This window comes from Ursus americanus, chromosome 18 (assembly GCF_024610735.1).
Source record: "Ursus americanus isolate L20-20 chromosome 18, mUrsAme1.1.p, whole genome shotgun sequence".
NCBI classification, from domain to species: Eukaryota; Metazoa; Chordata; class Mammalia; order Carnivora; family Ursidae; genus Ursus; species Ursus americanus.
Window position 1 is genome coordinate 58,633,078 of NC_142144.1, and position 22,938 is coordinate 58,656,015.

The 22,938-nt window shown below is 40.0% G+C and overlaps 1 protein-coding gene across 4 annotated transcripts in view; it reads right to left on the minus strand.

The window, feature by feature from the left end:
- The window catches only part of KDM4C (lysine demethylase 4C), a 436,152-nt gene that overhangs the window by 32,695 nt on the left and 380,519 nt on the right, over positions 1-22,938 (minus strand). For 3 of the 4 annotated variants that reach the window (XM_045780262.2, XM_087869652.1, XM_087869651.1), the window contains 2 exons: positions 8,288-8,338; positions 5,792-5,962 (listed from right to left, as the gene is read on the minus strand). In XM_045780262.2, coding sequence (XP_045636218.1) covers positions 5,792-5,962; positions 8,288-8,338 — 222 coding nt within the window. The remainder of the gene's footprint in view (positions 1-5,791; positions 5,963-8,287; positions 8,339-22,938) is intronic. The other variant, XM_087869653.1, reaches the window with a different exon arrangement.

Below are 22,938 nucleotides of genomic sequence, written 5' to 3' on the forward strand. Positions count from 1 at the left end.
AATTTCATCAAGACCAGAAAAGGGCAGCATTAACTAGATGGGGAAGATAAACGGGAAAAAAAGTTCTACAGACTGAAGTTAATATCCTAAAAAATTTGACTTTGTACCAATTCTGTGTCAGGTATTTAGCTCACTCAGTCCTTTCAATAATCCTAGAAGGTAGCATTTATTATTCCCTTTTTAGTGGGGGGAAAAACTGAGGTTTGAAAGTTGAAGCCTATTACTGAGGGGAAAAAAAAGCTCTAAGCACCTCAGTTTGCATAGTACCTCCCACAAAAACTAAAACTAAAGGCCATGACAATCCATCCCTAGAATCCTGAAGAGTATAGTTCTTGTGCTTATTTCACATTTCGACAGAGGCTGAAAAATGTAGCAAGTCCTCATGGAAATTTCAGTGATGGACTCTTGCTGTCAGATTTCTAAATGGTCCTGTTTCTCTTCTCACACCCAGTGGTGAATGTTAAGTGCTCGTCCTAGAGCTATCCAGATCTCGCTACGCCATCCTCCTCCCTTGAAATGAGCTCTAAGTTCAGATGAAAGGAGGCAGCCATCACTCTAGTGTCAACATGGGCATGCTCGAAGATCCCAGGTTTTAGCAGCAGCTAAAAGGAGGCCCTGGAATCACTGTGCTCATTGTATTCTCTCAGATGGGCAACTTTCATTCCCATCAAAATAGGAGGAGACAAAAAAATTCATCAGGAAGTGTGTCGCAATTTCACAGACTGACAGATGGAGGCATGTAGCAATACATCTTTTATTACTTCCCTTGACAGCTACAGATTGCATACTGAGTTTAACTGGGCTGATACACACATCCTGCAGGTGTATTGTTGAGAGAAAAAATTTTGGACATTTTTCTAGCTATCAAAGAAATAAAATACCTAGGTATGGTAAGAAATTTCCTGGTAGTCCAAAGAATGTTTCTCCCTACTGTTCCAAATACTCTCTAGTTACATAATTCTAACATAGGCATTTTGGTGCCTGGTACATTTATTTTCAAACATGGATAGGCCAGCCTGCATTAGAGGTTTCTCTTCTGTTGTGTTTATAAAATGATAATCAATGATTCCACAATTAAGGGACTGCAACTTTTTTTTTACTAAAGCCTCAGGTTGCATAAGGGACTATATTTATGTCAGACATAAATATATAGCTTGGGATGATTAAACTTGATTTTCTCAATTTGATTTTCAAAGTTAAAAAACTACAATTGTGCTGTACCCTTACAGCTGTTCTAGGTAGCAAATGCCCACAGCTTAAAGAAGCTAGTTCTTCACTAGCCAGTAATACTGATGTCATACTGCATTTGATGAAAGAGCCTTCCCAGAAGCATTCACACCTGATAAGCATATTGTGTGGATTAGAGTTACAGAAAAACAGAAGAAAAAATCATTTTCTACCCTAATGTCAGACGCCACAGATATATCAGCTAATGAAAACAAAATTTCTGAAGAATGTGGAATGTATTTATTATTTCCACCAAATAATTAATTCTTCTGCCACCATCTGCAAGATGGTGGCAGAAAGCAACAAACTTGATTACATTTTTTCTTATCTCCTGATGAAACTCCCCATTAGGGCGCTAGGCAGGATCCCCCATCTCCCAGAGGACAGTTCTGGTGTAGATGGATATCAAAAGGGGAAGTGGGATGATTGCAGCAACTAATGGCCTGAAAAATGGTGCCGTGAGTATATTTACATTATATCATATACAGGAATAAGTATAATTTATATGTGAATAGATTTATAACATACTTAATTATACACTCCATTATATCTGAAAACATAACATCAAGTTCCCCATTGCAAACTGGTCTGGTTGACATACTACACTACAAAGGCATTTAATCATGTAGCTCTCATCAATTTCAGTGAGAAGCACAGAACCCAACCAATCCTTGATAAACCTTTAAATTTTAAAAGTCTGCCTTATAAAATCTACAACTTGGCCACTTGGAAAGCTAGATGATGACCAGGACAAGGATCTACAGAGCGCTATAAACCAACCAAAACAATGTGGCTGCGTTACAGAAAAGGAAACTACACTCTGCCATAGAATCAGAGCTTCTCTGTGACAAGGTAAAGAAAAGAGTCTTTGGTCAAACATTATTCTGGGTGAGTCTTGGTGTTTTGGGATCGTTTTAATATTTGAATTGATAGACTGAGTAAAGCAGACTATCCTCCCTAGTTTGGGCTGAATAGAACAAAAGACGGACCCTCTCCCCCAAATAAGGGGAATTCCTCCTGTCTGACTGGCTTGGACCTGGAACTTGGCTTTTCCTGCCTTTACACTTGAAATGAAACATCCGCTCTTCATGGATCTCAAGCCTGCAGGCTCCCAGAGGAAAACTACACCATCAGCTCTCCTAGGCCTTTGGACTTGGACTTGAAACTAACTTGTCGGCCCTCCTGGGTCTAAAGCTCGCCAACTGCAGACCTTGGGACGTCCCAGCCTCCATAATCACATAAGCCAATTCTTTATTAAAAATGTCACATATCACCCATATGTAGAATTTAAGAATAAAACAGATGAACACAGGGGAAGGGATGGAAAAATAAAATAAGATAAAAACATAGAGGGAGGCAAACCATAAGAGACTCTTAATCATAGGGAACAAACAGGGTTGTTGGAGGGGAGGTGGGTGGGGGATGGGGTAACTGGGTGATGGGCATTAAGGAGGGCACTTGATGTAATGAGCAATGGGTGTTATATGCAACTGATGAATCACTAAATTCTACCCTTGAAACTAATAATACTACACTATATGTTAACTAAATTGAATTTAAATAAAAAAATTTTTTAAATGTCATATATATCACATATATACACACACAATCTTAATATATATAGACTTATAAGATGTATATATACATGCTTTTAACATATTTATTATATTAAATACAAACACAGAAACCCTACTGATTTTGTTTCTCTGAAGAACCCTATTAATATAACATTGTAATGGAAAAAACTCTTCCCTATAGAGCCACCAAAGTAGTAAAGCTGGGGATATCTCATTCCTCACCAAGATAACAAAGATGAACAGGCCGCAGCAGCCATCAGATGGTGATACTATTAGAAAGTATGTGATATTTGAAAATAAAACATGACTGAAATATTTCTACTTCTTTAAGAGGCCTGGAATAAGGACCCCAAAATGCAAGCAATTGGAGGGGATAGAGTATTAGGGGAGAAAAGATCAGATCAAAGAGAGAAGACCTGCTCACAGATTAGTATAATTTTTTTCCCTGCAGAAATTACCATTCACACAAATTCAGGCACATGCGTGTGCTGCCCCTCCCTCCAAGGCTACGGCTGTGACCACACACAGTCTGCTGCTGAACCTCAAATCCTCACCAAATGTGCCAAATAACAGCCAATCAAGCTGTAAAGGATTTTGCTTCTTCCTTCTTATTGAGTTAAAAGCCAAGGTGTTCCTGAACGATCCTATGAATTTTAGGGCCTGTGTTCTCATCACAACGCCCACACATACTTAAAATCATCTTTGTATGGGCTTCACAGAGAGAGGAAACAGAAGGTGTCAAAGGAGAGATTTTAGAATTTAAAAAACTTCCAGGATCACATTCTTTTCCAATATACAAGCTAAAGACATTTTGAGAAAGCTTAAAACTGGCTGGGTATATGGAGACTTGTGAAGTGAAAGGAAATTTAGGATTCATTAAAACACTAAAGTGGATAAAGACCTAACTGTTTGCCCAGAAGGGTCCCATCCCACCCCACAACACCCAGTAAAGACTCCTCGACTCTACCAGCTCAGTGGTCATAGTCTGCACAAAAGAAGGCTAATCCTGAAGTGACCATGTACCTGGGCAGGGCGGAAAGCCAAGCCTTGGTTTCTTGCATCCTTCTGTGCCTTTCCTGCCCTTTGCACCTCCCTTCTCCTCCTTTCTCCTGAGGGGTTAAGAACAGAGGCTCTAGAGCCGGACTCTGGGTTTGAATACTCTTTCTGACACTGATTAGCTATGTGTGACCTTGGGTAAGTTATTTACCTCTTGATACCTCAGTTTCCTCAGCCAAAATGTAAAAATAGTAGTGACTAGCCTGTGGGGTTGTGAGGATGAAATCAGTTCAAGCACAACAGGGTCTTGACGCAGTACTGGCCCGTGGTACGCGTCCGTGTCAGCCCTGACTGATCTTGTGGAGTCCAGTCTTCTGGACCCAACAGGTGGTAAGCTGATTTTGGTTCATTTATTGCATTTCTCACATGGTATAGAAAGCACCCATTTACCAGCCTTACCAGCCTGCCTCCCTCTAGACCGAGCAGGAATCCCACGTTCTCATTATCTTCCCCAGCACCTAGTGGTGGCACACAGCAGGCACTCAGTAACTGCGGAATGAGTGCTTCAGACACTAATTCTACCAAGGAGAGCGTGTCATCTAGGCTGCTGACTATGAATGGCAATGGCAATGCAGTAACATGAAGCTCCAGGTAGAATTCTGCAATGAAACACAATTCACCCTTTTGCTATATAATCAAGTCCTAGGATTTTTTATTTGTCTAAATTCATTTGCTTTAAAATCTTTCAAATAAGGTCACTTTGTTTACATCCTTGTCCCTCTTTTTTTTTTTTAAAGATTTTATTTATTTATTTGACAGAGATAGAGACAGCCAGCGAGAGAGGGAACACAAGCAGGGGGAGTGGGAGAGGAAGAAGCAGGCCCATAGCACAGCAGCCTGATGTGGGGCTCAATCCCATAACGCCGGGATCACGCCCTGAGCCGAAGGCAGACACTTAACCGCTGTGCCACCCAGGCGCCCCCATCCTTGTCCCTCTTAATGGCAAAGAGAAGTAAGCATAACAAAGCTGACTGAATCGATGTTACTTTTGCCCCAGGAGAACAAAATTCTAGAAATATTTATGAGCAATCTCCTACGGTTACATTTAATTATCAATTGCACATAACACATAATTATTAAAGAATCATTAAGAAATGTCCTTCCAAGTATAAACAAGAGCAAAGCATCAACAGACTCAGGATAAAGCAGAGGCTACAGCTACATTTTTGAGGCCTGGCTCCCCCGAAATGACATCTCCCTTACAAAAGGGATAAAAAGATGACCACTGGACTAACCCTGGTTTCAGGTATGTGTTTTGATCTTGGTTTCAAAATATCTTTTGAGGAAAGTGTTCTTTTTGTGAAACATCCTATTAAAAAGTAAGCCCGTGAGATGCATTCACTTGTTCCTCTGAGTAAGTCCCAAGGTGTTAACTGAAGGGACAGAGGAAGGAGTAGACAGACAGACACACATATGCACACACCTACTCCTCCTATATAGACCAGACAAGTTAAGAAGATCAGTAAAAGTCACAGCCTTTTTCCTATGTGACCTTTGTTATTCCCATAAGAAACATGCACAGATGTTTCTGTTGGATCACAGATGTCACTGTCGGGTCAGATTAGTAAAAGCCATATTTTCCAGTTAAGCATAAGAAAAAAGAGGTAATAAAGGAATTCAAATATGCTCATGCTCTGTAACAGAAAAAAACAGGTGAATTTGCATTTTATGTTTCCTGGCCACATACACTTCTCATTTAATTAAAGGAATTTGGGAAGATGAGTCCAAGTTCACATGACCACTATTTAGTATGAAGAACACTAAGAACCTCCTAGAAAAAATACTTCTTTGCAGTGCCAAAAAGCACACCTGAATCAAATATTAAGTGAAATGAGTTACTCCAAAAGCCAAAAGCAAGACTGCTGAAAGGTTCGGCTGGTTTTGTTATACAAAAATAAACTGGGAAGCGGGCACCCCAGGAATTTACTCACCACTATATCCTCAGGGAATGTGTCTCTGCTGAAGGAGCCATCGTCAAACACGACCTCATAGAAGGTCTGCGATGTCACAGCAATCACCCTGCAGCTGTAATAGCGGGTGTTCCGATGCTTTGTGATGACTGTCTGCCCCACAGAGATACCCTTCTCGCCAGCCTTGGACTTCTAAAAGAAGAGGCACGGAAAAAGGAGAGAAAAGAAACAGGAGAAAGACAAAAGGTAGGGACAGAAAATAAAATACGTATTTATTTAGGAAAAAAAATTCACATGGTCATGACATATATTTTTAATTTTCAAACTTTTAATTGGAGGAAAATTTCAAACCTAAAGGTTACAAGTATATGAGTAGTACAAAGATACGTATATACTCTTGACCCTTTACCTAGATTCATCTATTGTTATCTATCAATATTTTTAACATTTTACCATTTTTCTTTTTTGCATATTCTGTCTCTATTTTATATATATGTATATTTACATATAAAAATTTTGTGCATATATATACACACATATATATATAAACAGTCCACCCAGAACCATTTAAGAATAAGCTACATACATCACAGGCTTTTACTCCTAAATATGTCAGTTGTGTATTTTCTAAAAACAGGGATTTCCCTTTATATAACCACAGCACAGCTACTCACTTTGGTAAACCTAACATAGATACGATACATTAATCAATGATATATGTTCTAATTTTGTCGACTGAGCCAATAATGATCTTCATGGTTTCTCCAACTCTCCCCGCCTCGTCCCTACTCTCAAGTGCAACGTCCAGCCGAGTCAGGCGCCGCACTTTGTTGCCGCCTCTCTTTCGCCCCTTCTAATCTGGAACATTTCCACAGCCACTCTTCGTCTTGTGTGATCACGAGTGATGCTTCTGAAGAATACAATTCCCCCTCTCCGTCCTTTTTTAACAGAGCATTCGGCTGATGTTTCCTCACGATTAGATTCCTGGCCAGACCACCACACAGATAATGTCCTATTCTTCTCAGAGTATCACATCTGGAGGCACATGATGTCTGTCTGCCTCTCAATGGTGATGTTAATTTTGATCCTAAACAAACTGTAGTCCAATATCTCCATATTATAATCACCACTTTTTCCCCTTACAACTAATAAGCACCTGTGGGAGGAACTCTAATACCAGGCAAACATCCTGTTCCTATACATATCTGCTTAGGTGTAGCAGCCATTGACGCGTCGTGCCTGATCCAATCTTTATGATGGTGGCGATGGTGCCGATATGCCGAATTCTGCTGCTCTGGCCCTCCCTCCTCATTTACTAGCTGGCACTTGGCACCTGTTAAGCAGGAGTCGCCTACTCTCCCCACATTCTGCTCTTTTGTGGGAGGGGAGAAGACAAGGTAGAAGCTTGCAGAAGTGGCCTGGGGCCCACAGGTCAGGCTATGGGGGGGTGGGGAAGGGAGGAGGGCAGTTCCTTGCCATCCTAAGGAGTCAGGACATTATCCTGTGGGCCAAAGGAAGGTGCTGAGAGGTTTAAGTGTAGAAGAAAAATGATCCAGGTTTATATGGCTATAGGTGGAGAAGGTGAGTGGGGAGCTTATTATAACGGTCCAGGTAGGAGATGAGAGCCTGGAGTAAGGAACTAAGAACACATGCTCATGATTTGGATGGAGGGGCGACTCCCTCCCAACAAGCAAGTTCCTACAGTCTCCTAGTTGTATTCGTGAGCTCTGCCATCTAGTTTCTCACATGCCTAACAAAACAAAAGGGTATTTTCTTCCTTGATATCATTCCCCAGTGATTGCTGGGTTGGTTGGGGAATTTTTCTTTGCCTTTAGGTGTAGTTAGGTGTATAAACATCTTGATAAAAGACAATAGTAAGAAGACTGTAGTGATTTAAGTGCACTATGCTTAAGTAGAAATCATTTGTTTTGTTTTTCAGTTGTTTTTGTTTGTTTGTTTGTTGTAATCTCTACACCCAACATGGGCCTTGAACTCATGACCCAAAGATCAAGAGTGGTGTACTCTTCCAACTAAGCCATGCAGGCACCCGTGAAGTAGAAATCATTAATAGCTAGGCCACAGTATGTCATATGTGCTGAAATAATTACCTAGTTTCCTGTTTCATATCTCCACCCAACCCCTTTAAATATATGTAACCTTTCAAAGTAAGAGAACAACTCAAATGTAATAATGAATGTAAGTAAAAGCACAGTCTGCAGTGATGTAATTCCAAAATTGCTCCTATGACTGCTCCTTAAGACTGTACAGGTTACAGCTCACTGTAGGAAGCATAATTTACAAACTATGTGACCAAACACAGTGGCCCTGAATGACAATGGCAGCACTTTCTGCAGATGTTGGCCCTCTGTTAAACTGACTTAAAAACACTCATAGTCAGGATTGCAGGCGCTGTATTTTACTATGGTATCAGTTCCTTTGAGCATATTTTATTAAAATTGGAATTAACCCTGTTAGGAAACAATGGTTTGGATTGGAATTCTAAGCTCTGCTACTTACTAGCTGTGTGATCTTGTGATCTTGAACCTTTATCAGCCTCAGTTTGTTCATCTGTAGAAGGGATAATACTTACATTAAAGGTTTGCTATAAAAACAGGATAAAGTACATCAACTATGTAGACTCATGGGCAACTGGTTCTTAGCAACTGTTAACTGGTTTCATTTTTGTAAGTGGAGAACTTACGTAGGACCCTAGCCCCAGGTTGATAGTAGCCACTCTCCTCTGTCCCGCAGTACTCGGCAGGTATGACTGCACCCTGGTTTCACATGACAAAGCTGAATCCAGCCCCGAACCACCACTGCCTTGTGTTTACTTCATCCACTTCTGATTCTAACTCTTGTCAAACGTGGGCACAAAGCTTTGGTCCTCAGGAGAGAAGGCACAAAGAGGAGGCCTCCTCCCCTACCCCCAACGCTCCCAAAGCCTTTGTTTGCAACTTCCTTAAAGTCCTGCCCAAGTGACCCTTTCATTGACTAGTCCTTCTACAACAGGGCAAAATCCATGCATCGGTGCCAGGCCTACATGTCTTTGTTCTCACAGTACCCACCACAGCATGTAAACACTTGCTGCTAGATGAAAAATGAATAAATGAATGAAAGAATAAATAATTTTTAAAAATGAATGAACAAACTGTGAGGATGGGTACAGACACATTTTTAAAATGGGAGAGGACTGATTCTAATCATTCATGGTCCAGAAAAGGGAAAAGAAAAACAAAGGGGAGTTGTAGGAAGATGTTCCTCTTTCTTGGGGTGGGTAGGCATGTATGTGGGTAGGGATGTATGTGGGTAGGGGGAGGGAATAAAGAAGATTTATGGTGAAATTCACAGGGTCCAGAAAGTGGAAGTGGTCAGTCAGGGGAAGAGAAATGCAATACAGATTTGATAGAGAAAAGGTCGACTCTAGACTACAACCACATTTTTCCTACTTAGGACCTGAAATTTATGCAAACTAGCTGGTTGGAAAGATGGTCAGCACACAAATTAAATACCTTCATCTAAATAAAAACTTCCATGAGCTTCAGGCATGACCATTTCATAGGGAGTACTAAGGAAAACAGATTTTTTCCATAATGCGATTTTGACAGAATTTCTGATTTATTTTTGCAGAGAAATTCATTGACAAGCATACCCCATAACTGGTTATACATTCTCAAAATATTTCCTGTCAGAAAAGCCTAGGAATCTATTGATGTTAACATTGTCATTTCTGATCAAAGAAGACAGACATTATGCAAGAGTTTCCATCAGATTACAGAAATGGCTATGGTATTTTGAAGATTAGTACACAGGCTAAGGCTGTGAAAGTTAAATTCCCTTCAACATGCACTAAGCAGAAATGAACAGTGGTTTAAAGGGGGGGGAAAAAGCACAACTTCGTTTAAAGAAAGCTAGAACCAGTTTGAAATGCTGGCAATGGGGGGAAGATGTTAAGTAGGAAAATGTTACAGACATTTCACAAAAGCATCAGAGAGTTCTTGGGGCACAATTACGCATGTAGAGTTATTAACACACATCCATATACCTGAGTTAATTAAATTCTCCTAATAACGCTGTGATGTAGTTGTTATTTTCATTAAATAGATGAAGTGGCTGAGGTACACAGTCAAGGACCTTTTCCAAGATCTCAGAGATGGTGAGAAGCTAACACGGGGCCCAGAGGCAGGCACTCTCCTACCTCAAGTGCCTTGGTATCATCAACCAGGAGAATAAACTTTGACAGAAATCAGCGGAGAAATAAAACCTACCAGGAAGTGGACCTAATGAAATTTAAGCAGTTGCCTGAAGAAGTTACATTTTCTTTTTCTTTCTTTCTTTTTTTTTTTTAAAGATTTTATTTATTTATTTGACAGAGATAGAGACAGCCAGCGAGAGAGGGAACACAAGCAGGGGGAGTGGGAGAGGAAGAAGCAGGCTCATAGCAGAGGAGCCTGATGTAGGGCTCGATCCCATAACGCCAGGATCACGCCCTGAGCCGAAGGCAGACGCTTAACCGCTGTGCCACCCGAGTGCCCCCATTTCTTTTCTGATTTATTGAGTACCTCCCCTGTTCTATATACCTGATATATTTCTCAGGTAAGGAATCATTTAATCTCCTCAGTATACTCAGAGTTCAATTAGCAACTTGGATTTGGAGCCTATCTGGAGATTTTTCATCTCCAGATAGGCTCCAAAATGTATAATGCATATTGCACATGCAGTCCATTTTTCTGTATGTACACGTGACACACATACACACACTGTGGTAAATTGCAAAAATACCCATAAATCTTTACTCCTTCTTGTTTTCACATCCTTTGCAATACAACCTTGCAGCTCTTTCTATCAAGGGCCGGACCCTATTTCCTCACCCTTCAAATCTGGATTCACCTTGTGGCTTGGCCTACCTAGGCAAAAAAAATTCAATAGAAGTATGCCAATCCAATGTCTTTGCTCAAGAGGCCTTGCACACTTCTGCTATTTCTTTCTAGGGGCCCTAGACACTGTTAGGTGAAGAAGCTCAAGGTTATCCTACTGGCAGATGAGAGATCACATGGACAGAACTGGGGCCCTAGACATGAACCCAGCCAGGAAAAGGTAAGCTATTCTGCAGCGGACCACAGATGAATGAGGCAGTCAGCCTGGAACAGAAGAACCACCCAGCTGAACCCAGCCTAAAATCCATGACCTACAGAATCACCAGCTAAAGAGCTGTCACTGTTTTAAGCCACTACAGTTTGTGATGGTTTGTCACAAACACAACTAAGAAAAAAGAACACTAAGAAAAAATACACTAAACTGCTAACGTATATAAGTCCAGACAATGGGATTTTGCTTATTTGCTTCTTTATGTACTTCTCTGTACTTATTATGTATTTATTTAATCATTATTGAAAACACTAAATGTGATAAAATATAAGAGTCTTTGCAAGTTTCTAAATTCTTTTAGTAACAGTCAGGTCTACTTAACCAATATGTTCAAAAAAAGCTGAAGCCAAATTATTTAGTAAGAAAAGATAACATTCATCATTTATCTTTCAGTTAAATAAATAAGATAAAAGAAGGACCTAAAATGTACATTTTGTAAAGTGGAAGGATACACAAATTTAGTTATAAAATTTCATCTGACTTAACTTATATTTCTTATTTAGGCCAAATGTGATATAACAAAAAAGGCAACTCTGTTTTGTTCTTAATAATCACTACTGATTCCTAAGACATGTTGTTTCAGTAAAATGAACAGACTTTGTTCTCAGGTTTGGGGTTCTATTTAAAAAAACAAGAACAACAACAAAATAAAAAACAAAAACAAAACCCCTTAACAAATCTTTCTGGGACTCATTGCTATACCTGTCCTTCCCATCATACTAAGCCACCTATAAGGGGCAGCACAAATAATAGGATCCAATTGTTTAAATGTAGAAGAGCTTTCTCCCCCACTATGTTGCTTTCAGGTGTGGGCTTAGAAAGGAAACTGGCTTTTATTACATAGCTCTCTAACTTTCCCAAGACTCTACTGATGTTGAAATAAATGGCCACACTTGGGGGGGGGGGAGATAGCTAACCATCAATGATCGCAAGCTGAATATGGAGAAAAAGATGTTTGTAATACCTGGATTGGCTCATCAAAGCCATGCCAACATCCAATAGGCTAACTCCAAAAAATTTAAAGCCAGTGTTGACAAAACAGGTTGAAAGAAATCACCATTACCAGACAAATATACTGAGGCTATAAATTCTAAGCCAAAGAGCCAAAAACCAGCTAGCAAGTGATGCAAAGGGGGAAAGCAATGCAAGGATGGACACAGAGGGAAAAAAGTGGCACTTAAATAAGCAATTATTGAGTGCTCGTTACAAGTAAGGCACCTTGCTAGGTGCTGAAGATTAAAATAAAAGAATGAGAGAGTGCCTTCTCTCAAATACCTCACAGGCTGGTAGGAAAGAGCTGACCAAAATGCAAAGCATTAAGAATGAACAGATGAGGGCAGGAAGGGACCCTTCACAGGCTTCACTTCAGGGAACATCTGAACCCGATCAGAGGGAGCCAGGATGCACTCTTGTACACACGTCAGGGAGGCAGTTTGAGAGTGGAGTGTTTGGTGCCATGAATCTCTACCCTTGGCTCCCATGTGAGCCTGTAGGCACCTATGCAGAACAGTGTTTTTAAATGCATAAAACAAAACAACAAATGATTACAAGAAACTAATTGAAATAATACTGAAAAACAAATTTGTGGTGTAATATCTTTGCTTCCTTAATAATGTATTAAGTACTAATATCTAGTGGCAGGTCTAATAATTATTAATATCCTAATTTCAAAGTTGTGAAGAACATAAGCAGTATTTTGAGATCTCTGTTACAATGGTAATGTGATTTCTATTGTGGAAGGAGTCACAGAAACTGTTAATGCCACCACTGCCTCAAAACTGATAGAATCGTTAAATTCTATCTAGAGTTAGTGGAAAACAACTTCGAATCTTTCCTCATCCTCTAACAGACAAATTTCTCTTGATATTAAAATATAAAAAAGATCTTATTACCTGGCATATTTAAAGGCACAGCAGTCAACCTTCTAACAAACTTATAAAAAATTACAACATTATTTATATAATGGTGCTTGTATATACTGAAGATAAAAGGACACAGAGAAATGAAACTCAATGAAGGCATCCCTGTGAAAGGCAAAGTTATGGAGGCATGATGGGTAATTCCGGGGTGACCTAAAGTGACACAAGAACCTAACTTGAGTACTGAGATTGGAATGTGCACTGTATCCTCCAATATCACTTTTCCCCATTGGATTTTTGAGAACAGAGAGCAGTTAGTTCACATAAGACCCCTGAAACAAAGGCTCAGGGAGGAGTCCCGTGTGGCAGAAGGAAAGAAGATTCCTATACTTTGGCAAAATGGCTCTTCTCTGATCAGACCCAGCAAAGGCTCAGCTGCGTTTACACCTTGAAGAAGGGTCACCACCATCTGACGAGATGAGTCACGGGCAGAAATGTCATCTTGGGAAAACCCCTAACTAGGTTCTCCATCTATAAAATAATGTTTAAAAAAAGGGCGTAAATCTGAATATAATAGTGTATGCAGAGACAGAAAGGCTGGAGAGTTGAAGAAATGAAGAACTTATCCAATGAACAGGCCAAAAAGGACATTCCCATTTCTCCCCAGTAACCCCCTCACTTTCTCAACTTTATTATTTCTGCCTAATTCCTATGATTTAATAACCCATGAGATATTATTGTATTTTTTCAAGATACTATTTTGTAAAAATCCCCAGAGGGATCTGAGTAAATAAATTAATACATGCTATTCTTTTACCGAACTCATGCAGAAGTCACTCATATAAATTTGCCTTGTAATAATGAAAGCTTCCTTTGTAAAATTACAAGAGCTAGGTAAAAATCTTATATCCAGAAAAACCCAATTCTCTCGGGCTTCATGAAGAAATAATTGCTCTAATGGCAGAAATGCACATGCAGACTCATAAAAATGTCACAAGTATTTAATTTTCTAAATGTCTCTTTGTTCACATGTACTTTTATTTCTTGCAGGTTTTAAAGTACAAACATATAACATAGTGGGAAGTGGTGGTAAGCAGTTTCCCAGCAGATTTAAGGTCTTATTCACTTTAATGTCTGTAGAAGATACCGAGAAAAAACTAATTCTTTTCCATCTGAGTCATTAGCTCACCTCAGAGGTCTTGTTTGGTAGGTAAGTGAAGAGGACTGGGACAGGAGAACCATCTTTAGATGCTCACTCTTAATGTAGGAAACGTTCAACAGGTCAGCACCACCTGCTTTCTATTCTGAATAGTAAACAACTTACTTCAAAAACAGCAGAGAGGGAAGTTCACATCAGTTGGACTGGTGGAGCTGGAGGAGTGTGGAAGCCTCCCACTGCTAAGATGGAACTTGACGCGAGCTCCTCCTAAGTCACGTCCAACCTCATTAGTTGCTAATGAACACGGGAGTCCCTGGATGCCTGCCGGCAGAAGCTCTGCCTTGGGCTTTTACACTTCAGGGGCTCTTCAGGCTTCTTGGGTTGCAATAGTAAAATCTGGAGAGAACTACAGGTTCAACCAAACCTCAATCATTCACAGCAGGCTGTGTGTGTGTGTGTGTGTGTGTGTGTGTAGAAATTAACAAGCTGATTCTAAAATTTACATGAAAAGGCAAAGAGTCTAAAATACTCAAAGTAATCTTGGGGAAAAAAACACAATGTCGGAGGAATTATAACTTGGGGGGAAGGAGAAGGAAAAGCATTGGCTCAATTATAAGGTAATACAACTTTTAAAAATTATCTCAGACGGGGCATTTTCAAGAGAGAAGCAAACAAGTCTCACTAAATGGTATTTTTCCCCAAAGGACTTTTGAATCTCAGTTACAGTTGGGGAATGGGTTAAAAATAGCTAAAATAGATGCAAAAAAAAATGTTCTTATCAAGGAAATCCAAAGTAAATCAGACTAATTAAATGGTTTTATAGTTTTTCTGTGCCACCAAGAAGGAAACCCAGGTAAATAATGATACCATGTAAGCTAATCCAAGTCATAGTCTCAAGTTGGAAAAGTGACTACCAAAACAGCAATCCAAATGAAATGTCACATATGCTCTGACTCTGATGATCCTGGAAGCGCTGTATCTTTTAAGGATTGGTGAACTGCTCTGAAATGCCATTTCATCATCTGTAAAATGTATACAATCATAATACCAGGGAGGTAGACCAAATGAGATAATGTAGTCATGTATGAAAGAACACAGTAAACTATAAAAGGCACTATACAAATATTAGCTATTATATTACTTTTATTCACCTTATCTATATTGATACACTGCTCCCGACGAAGGAGGGTTGTCCCCTTGAACAGAAGAGAAAATTACAGTGGCATAGGCAATTGTGATTCTATAAAGATACAGTAGTTACATGAGCATGAGCTGTGGGGAGAAAGGGGGAGAGAGGAGAGAGAGAAAGAAAAAGAGAAGGGGGGAAGAGGAAAGGGAGAGAAAGACACAGGAAGTGCAGGAGAGGGAGAGGGAGAGAGAGAGAGAGATCAATCTAAAGTGAAGCTTCTTAGCTTTCTTTTGAAATTTCAGGAGAAATAGCCATAGGAACAGTGAAAGAAAAGCCAGCCAAAAGCTCTCTACTGCCCATCACAATAGCAGAAATGGAGAATCTGCCTAGCGACCTCACCAATGTTCATCAAAGAGTGCCCAACACCGTGCTTGAAAAAGAGATGTGTGGGGTTCCTGTGGAGGCAGGAAGGGATGGGGAAAACTGAGAGGTCCTGCAGCAGGAAGCTTTTCTTTCCGGTTTCATTACTGTAGTCCCCATGCTTTCTCAAATGGCACCTAAAGTTAATCTTTACGGTCCCCACAGCCTTGGCAAAAGTTACTTCTCAGTATCTTTATTCCAAACACATGACAGAGATACATAATAACAGAGTCGAAGGTACAATTAGAAAATATTGAATATAAGGGTTTGGAAATTTTGTATTTTCTTCTAATTCCTGAGAAATGTATGAGGAAAGGGAGAGACAAATTTAACCAAAAGACCTATCTAGTACTCAAGGAGGGACAAACAAAATGGAAAGTAACTGATTACAGTATCTAATGCCCACAAAAAAGAGCATTTCACTTCTTCCTGCCTCCTGCCCCAATCAAAGGCTTCTGAATGCCAGTTCATGTCAGTAATGGCTCAAAGAAAAATTAAAATAATGCTTTACTTAAAAATGTAGAAACAGTAATTTCTTACATTTCTTCAGATACTGCCCTCTATAATTTCACGGACCCATACCATGTGTAGTAAGAGAGGATCCATGGTATCTCACAAAGAAAACAAGCCAATTTCAGATAAAGAATGGTCAAGAGGGGCGCCTGGGTGGCACAGTGACTCGAGCATCTGACTCTTGGTTTCAGCTCAGGTCATGATCTCGGGGTCATGAGATCAAGGCCCACTTGGGGCTCTGTGCTCAGTGTGGAGTATGCTTGGGACTCTCTCTCCCTCTCCCCCATCCCGTCCCTGTGCTTGCTCACAAACACTCTCCCTCTCTCAAAGAAATAAGTAAATCCTGGGAAAAAGAAAGAGAATGGTTAAGAAACTACCCAATTTTGCCTGGAAAAAAAAGAAGTGCTGATTTGCAGGTGTGAAATTGTTAGACCCCAAGATGGCTACCAACATCCTGTGGAAAAGAAGGACAAAGAAGATGGATGTCCCCAGACTTACTGGCTTCCTGCCAAGAGACCTCACAAGGGCTTTTTAGTTAATCCAGAGTTTTATACATCATGTTTGTGGAAAGTGGACATTTAATCATTTAATGTTGACCTGGAGAGTAATTTTTTAGATAGAAATGCTGGAACTTATTTAATTGCCATTTTTATTGTTTGCAGTTAATAGTCTTAAAAAGTTACACTTTCATTACATTTTGTCAGTATCCCTGGATCTCGTTATGACTATAGCATCTAATTACTGTTTTCTACATGAAGGAATTGAGAAACGCTGCCTCTTATGCTGTACAAGATGCTGGAATGTCAAACACCCTTTCCTGTTGTCTGTCTGTTGACACATTCCATTTGTATTTCTCCACCATATCCATGGTGCTTCACTCTAATGCCAATGGTAAAATATGGTATTAGTGCCACTACTTAATTTTCTTAACAAGCTATCAGACAATAATGCATGCCTCAATTATTTTCTTTTTTAAAAAAAGACTATATAAATTGCTGAAAAGCTTAAAATTTTCTGGGTACTGAGACACATTAATTCTGTGAAAAAGCGAGCAAGCATTTTACATGGAAACACACCTTACCTATACTAAAAACTGAAACCAGGTAAGTGGTCCTTGGAGAGAAAGACTTGATTTCCTCAGTATGTGTGGTCCTTGAAGTTGGCAAGTATCAACTGTGCCATGTAAACATTCCTTCATGCAGTACAAGTCTAGGTCTGCTGACTGGCTCCCAGGTTCCATGCATGCTGTGTGATGGGAATAACAGAGCCAAGGAGGAAACACAACACTGACAAGTTTCTCCTGGGGATTCTGATGAGTCTGCTTTTGTGATAAAAAACAAACACCTGCACCAAGATGCAGATCTTTCTTGATTTTTTAAAAATAAAATCAGGATTCATTTGCAGTTTTATAAGGCCAGAATAAAAAGTTCAGCAATATATTCTTTTCTCTGAAGCCACACATTATTACACATTTTGAGAGAGAGACGAATATAACCAAGGCTGTCAGACAAGAGACCGCCTAATAATCAAGGCTCTGCAGAGGGTAACTATTAACACTCATGTTAAAAACACGTAAGGTCTCAGCTCCCCACATGGCTTCAGAGTTATTTCAGGGCCTCCTCAGGCCCTCAGGAGTAAGTACTGCCTATTTGCAAAATAAATAAGGTGTCCCACAAAATATATGTTCTAACATTTTCCCAGTGCATTTGGATATTTGAGAGAATGTTCTTTTACCCAACCAGATTAAAGGATCAGAAATAAAAGTATGGAGAAAGGCCACTCTAAGGGAAGATATATTTTTCTGAACCCCCTAGGACCTGACTCTACTTTCTACCCCTAAATGAGGATGTGGTCTTGCTGAGCCTGTATCTGATTCAAGAGCTGATTGCTTACAAGAATTTCCTTAAATGGAAAGGCCCAGACCCTCGAAAGTAAATTTTTCTAGAATGGACATGTAAACCCTTAATACAGAACAACTGTATGGTCACAAAATGTGACTTTGATTCAGATCCAGCAGCAGCCAACTCCATGCAGACGTTGCCCCAAGTCTGCAGCCCCCGCAGGGAACAATGGATAGGAGAAGCACCAGCCCCAGGCATTCAGCCTCTGCTCTGCCTGCATGGTCTCGCCATTCTGATCAGTTTCTGTATCCTTGCTGATTAAAACTGGAATTGGCATGGAGGCATCCGTTCTCTCTTCCCACAGACTCAAAACCCCTTGAAGCCCTTCAATTAGTGTCAGAATGGATCTAAACCCCTGCAGATGATGCCTGAACTGGGACTGCTGCAAAGACCCTTCCCAAGTGTCCAGACTTGGAAAAAGATCTGGAAAAGGGGGAAGGACACAAGAGTAAGCTGAAGACTAAGCTGAAGATGGCTCAAGTCAAGGCAGAAGAGCCTCTGGCCCAGAGTCTGTGAAGTCACTGTGGGGAACTTCTGGGGAGAGTATCAGTGGAACCTCTCCTCTATGCTCCACAGCCAGGACCAGTGACTAAATAGTAGGACCAACCTACCTTCTACTGTGGGTCCACTCAAGCCCTTTTTCTCCTGACAAAAAACATGGGGAAGAGAAGCTCTACGCTCACTGATCCCCACCCTTCCCATGGAAATGGCTACAGAAGTAGAAGGAGAAAACTAAATGTGGGGTATTAAATAGAGGACAGAAAAGTCTGAAATAGGATACACTTGTTTTCTTTATAGAATTAAGAAAAATGATGTCTTTACTGGTTTTACCTGATAAAGTGAACAAGAGGAAGATTCCTTCCAAATGTAAATATTCTAAAATGTCTGTGCTAAATATTTCTCCTCCCAGGCAAGCCTGGTGTTAACCTTCTATCACTTGGGTTACATGGACTGAGATCTCAACTGAAGGTTTCTATTGATGAAAGGATAAGGCCTTATTTTATTTACTGTATGTCTGATTGAGGAAGACTGATCAGACGCAGGCCTGAATCACTGTAGTATTGTTTTTTTTTTAATCCTTGTTAAGAACTTTTTACTCCAGACCTTTTCCTAGGTTAGAATTCTGTTTTCCAATATCAGTGCAAAGTCAGCAGGGCATTTGGGAAATAACTTATGTAGAATAAAAAGCCATATACGAACACCAGATAATTGTGCACAAATCTGAGAAGACTATGTGGTTATAGCAAATGTAACTGAACAGAGTGGGAGTTAGCAATATCTAAATTGTTATAAGAAAAACAGCATCCACCAGAACAATTCTACTGCCAAAGAAACACAAAGAACACCCAGATCTGGGAGACAGGAAGAGATCGTTCAGGTCATTGCTAGATGAGTGTTAGCTAAATTCTGGTTCTCTTCCTTAAAAGACTGGGAGAAAAAATAAAAGTGGACAGAGCTGAGCCACAGAATTGAGCTCCAGAAGAAAGGAGGGAAAATAAAAAGGAAAAAGAAAGGACGGATTCAATCCATTGCTGAGTTTCATTTGTCAACCCTGTGGGAGCCAAGGCAAGCTTGCTGGCATTAGAGGCCACACACAGAGCAAACGAAACACGTAGTTGTAACCTCCTCTGTAGATTCTACCGGACTGCCTTTAATAGAGTTAGTAGCTTCCTTCCTTGGGTTCCCAGAACATTTTATCCTTTTTTTTTTTTTTAATAATGATTTTTTATTATATTATGTTAGTCACCATACAGTACATCCCCGGTTTCCGATGTAAGGCTCGATGATTCATTAGCTGCGTATAACACCCAGTGCACCACGCAATATGTGCCCTCCTTACTACCCATCACCAGTCTATCCCATTCCCCCACCCCCCTCCCCTCTGTAGCCCTCAGTTTGTTTCTCAGAGTCCATAGTCTCTCATGTTTCATTCCCCCTTCTGATTACCCCCCCTTTCCTTATCCCTTTCTTCCCCTACTGATCATTCTAGTTCTTATGTTCCATAGATGAGAGAAATCATATGATATTTGTCTTTCTCTGCTTGACTTATTTCACTAAGCATTATCTCCTCCAGTGCCGTCCATGTTGTAGCAAATGTTGAGAACTCGTTCTTTCCGATAGAAGAGTAATATTCCATTGTATATATGGACCACAACTTCTTAATCCAGTCATCTGTTGAAGGGCATCTCGGCTCCTTCCACGATTTAGCTATTGTGGACATTGCTGCTATGAACATTGGGGTGCATATGGCCCTTCTCTTCACTACGTCTGTATCTTTGGGGTAAACACCCAGTAGTGCAATGGCTGGATCATAGGGTAGCTCAATTTTTAACTTTTTAAGGGACCTCCACACGGTTTTCCAGAGTGGCTGTACCAACTTGCATTCCCACCAACAATGTAGGAGGGATCCCCTTTCTCCACATCCTCTCCAACAATTGTTGTTTCTTGCCTTGTCTATTTTTGCCATTCTAACTGGCGTAAGGTGGTATCTCAGTGTGGTTTTGATTTGAATTTCCTTGATGGCTAATGATTTTGAACATTTTTTCATGTGTCTGTTAGCCATTTGTATGTCTTCATTGGAAAAGTGTCTGTTCATATCTTCTGCCCATTTTTTGATTTGTTTATTTGTTTCTCGTGTATTGAGTTTGAGAAGTTCTTTGTAGATCTTGGATATCAGTCCTTTATCTGTAGTGTCATTTGCAAATATATTCTCCCATTCCGTGGGCTGCCTCTTAGTTTTTCTGACTGTTTCCTTGGCTGTGCAGAAACTTTTAATCTTGATGAAGTCCCATAAATTCATTTTATCTTTTGTTTCTCTTGCCTTTGGAGATGTGTCATGAAAAAGGTTGCTTTGGCCGATGTCGTAGAGGTTGCTGCCTATGTTCTCCTCTAGAATTTTGATGGATTCCTGTCTCACATCGAGGTCTTTCATCCATTTGGAGTTTATTTTTGTGTATGGTGTGAGATAGTGGTCAAGTTTCATTCTTTTGCATGTAGCTGTCCAATTTTCCCAGCACCATTTATTGAAGAGACTGTCTTTTTCCCACCGGATGTTTTTTCCTGCTTTATCAAATATTAGTTGCCCAAAGAGCTGAGGGTCCATTTCTGGGCTCTCTATTCTGTTCCATTGGTCTATGTGTCTGTTTTTGTGCCAGTACCATGCTGTCTTTGTGATCACAGCTTTGTAGTACAGCTCGAAATCCGGCATTGTGATGCCCCCAGCTTTGTTTTTCCTTTTCAACAGTTCCTTGGAGATTCGGGGTCTTTTCTGGTTCCATACAAATTTAAGGACTATTTGTTCCTGTTCTTTGAAAAACGTTCTCGGTATTTTGATCGGGATAGCATTGAAAGTGTAGATTGCTCTGGGTAGCATGGACATTTTAACTATGTTAATTCTTCCGATCCATGAGCATGGAATATCTTTCCATCTTTTTATGTCTTCCTCAATGTCTTTTAAGAGTGATTTATAGTTTCTAGAATAAAGGTCCTTTACGTCTCTGGTTAAGTTAATTCCAAGGTAACATATGGTTTTTGGTGCTATTGTAAATGGGATGGATTCCCTGATTTCTCTTTCCTCGTTCTCGTTATTCGTGTACAGAAATGCAACTGATTTCTGAGCATTGATTTTGTATCCCGCCACGTTACTGAATTGCTCTATAACTTCTAATAGTTTGGGAGTGGCTTCTTTTGGGTTTTCCATATAGAGTATCATGTCGTCTGCGAAGAGAGACATTTTGACTTCTTCTTTGCCGATTTGAATACCTTTGATCCCTTTTTGTTGTCTGATTGCTGTTGCAAGGACTTCTAGTACTATGTTGAATAATAGTGGCGAGAGTGGGCATCCTTGTCGTGTTCCTGATCTTAAGGGAAAGGCTTCCAGCTTTTCCCCATTGAGAATAATATTTGCAGTAGGCTTTTCATAGATGGCTTTTATGAGATTGAGAAATGTACCTTCTATTCCTACACTCTGAAGGGTTTTAATCAGGAAAGGATGCTGTATTTTGTCAAATGCTTTTTCGGCATCGATTGAGAGGATCATATGGTTCTTGAGTCTTTTCTTGTTGATATGATGTATCACGCTGATTGATTTGCGAATATTGAACCACGCTTGCATCCCAGGTATGAATCCCACTTGATCGTGGTGGATAATCCTTTTAATGAACTGTTGGATTCTATTAGCAAGTATCTTGTTGAGGATTTTGGCGTCCATATTCATTAGGGAAATCGGTCTGTAATTCTCCTTTTTGAGGGGGTCTTTGCCTGGTTTGGGGATCAAGGTAATATTGGCCTCATAGAATGAGTTTGGTAGCTTTCCTTCTGTTTCTATTTTTTGAAATAGCTTTAGGAGAATAGGTATTATTTCTTCTTTGAATGTTTGGTAGAATTCCCCAGGAAAACCGTCCGGGCCTGGAGTTTTGTTATTTGGAAGGTTGTTTATCACTGACTCAATTTCTTCATCATTAATTGGCCTGTTTAAGAAATCAATTTCTTCCTTTTTCAATCTTGGTAGTTTATAGGTTTCCAGGAAGGATTCCATCTCTTCCAGATTGCTTAGTTTATTGGCATATAGCTGTTGATAAAAATTTCTAATAATCCTTCCAATTTCAATGGTGTTCGTCGTGACCTCTCCTTTTTCATTCATAATTTTAATAATCTGGGTCCTTTCTCTTTTCTTTTGGATAAGTCTTGCCAGTGGTCTGTCAATTTTATTGATTCTCTCCAAGAACCAGCTTCTAGTCCTGTTGATCTGCTCTACTGTACTTCTGGTTTCTGCTTGATTGATTTCAGCTTTAATTTTGGTCAACTGCTTCCTTGTGCGTGGATTAGGCCTGTCCCTCTGTTGCTGTTCCAGCTTCTTGAGGTGAGAATATAAAAACTGCATTTTAGATTTTTCTATTCTTTTGAGTGAGGCTTGGATGGCTATGTATTTCCCCCTTAGGACCGCCTTTGCAGTATCCCATAGGTTTTGGACTGTTGTATTTTCATTCTCATTGGTCTCCATAAATTGTTTAATTTGATTTTTGATTTCCTGGTTTATCGAG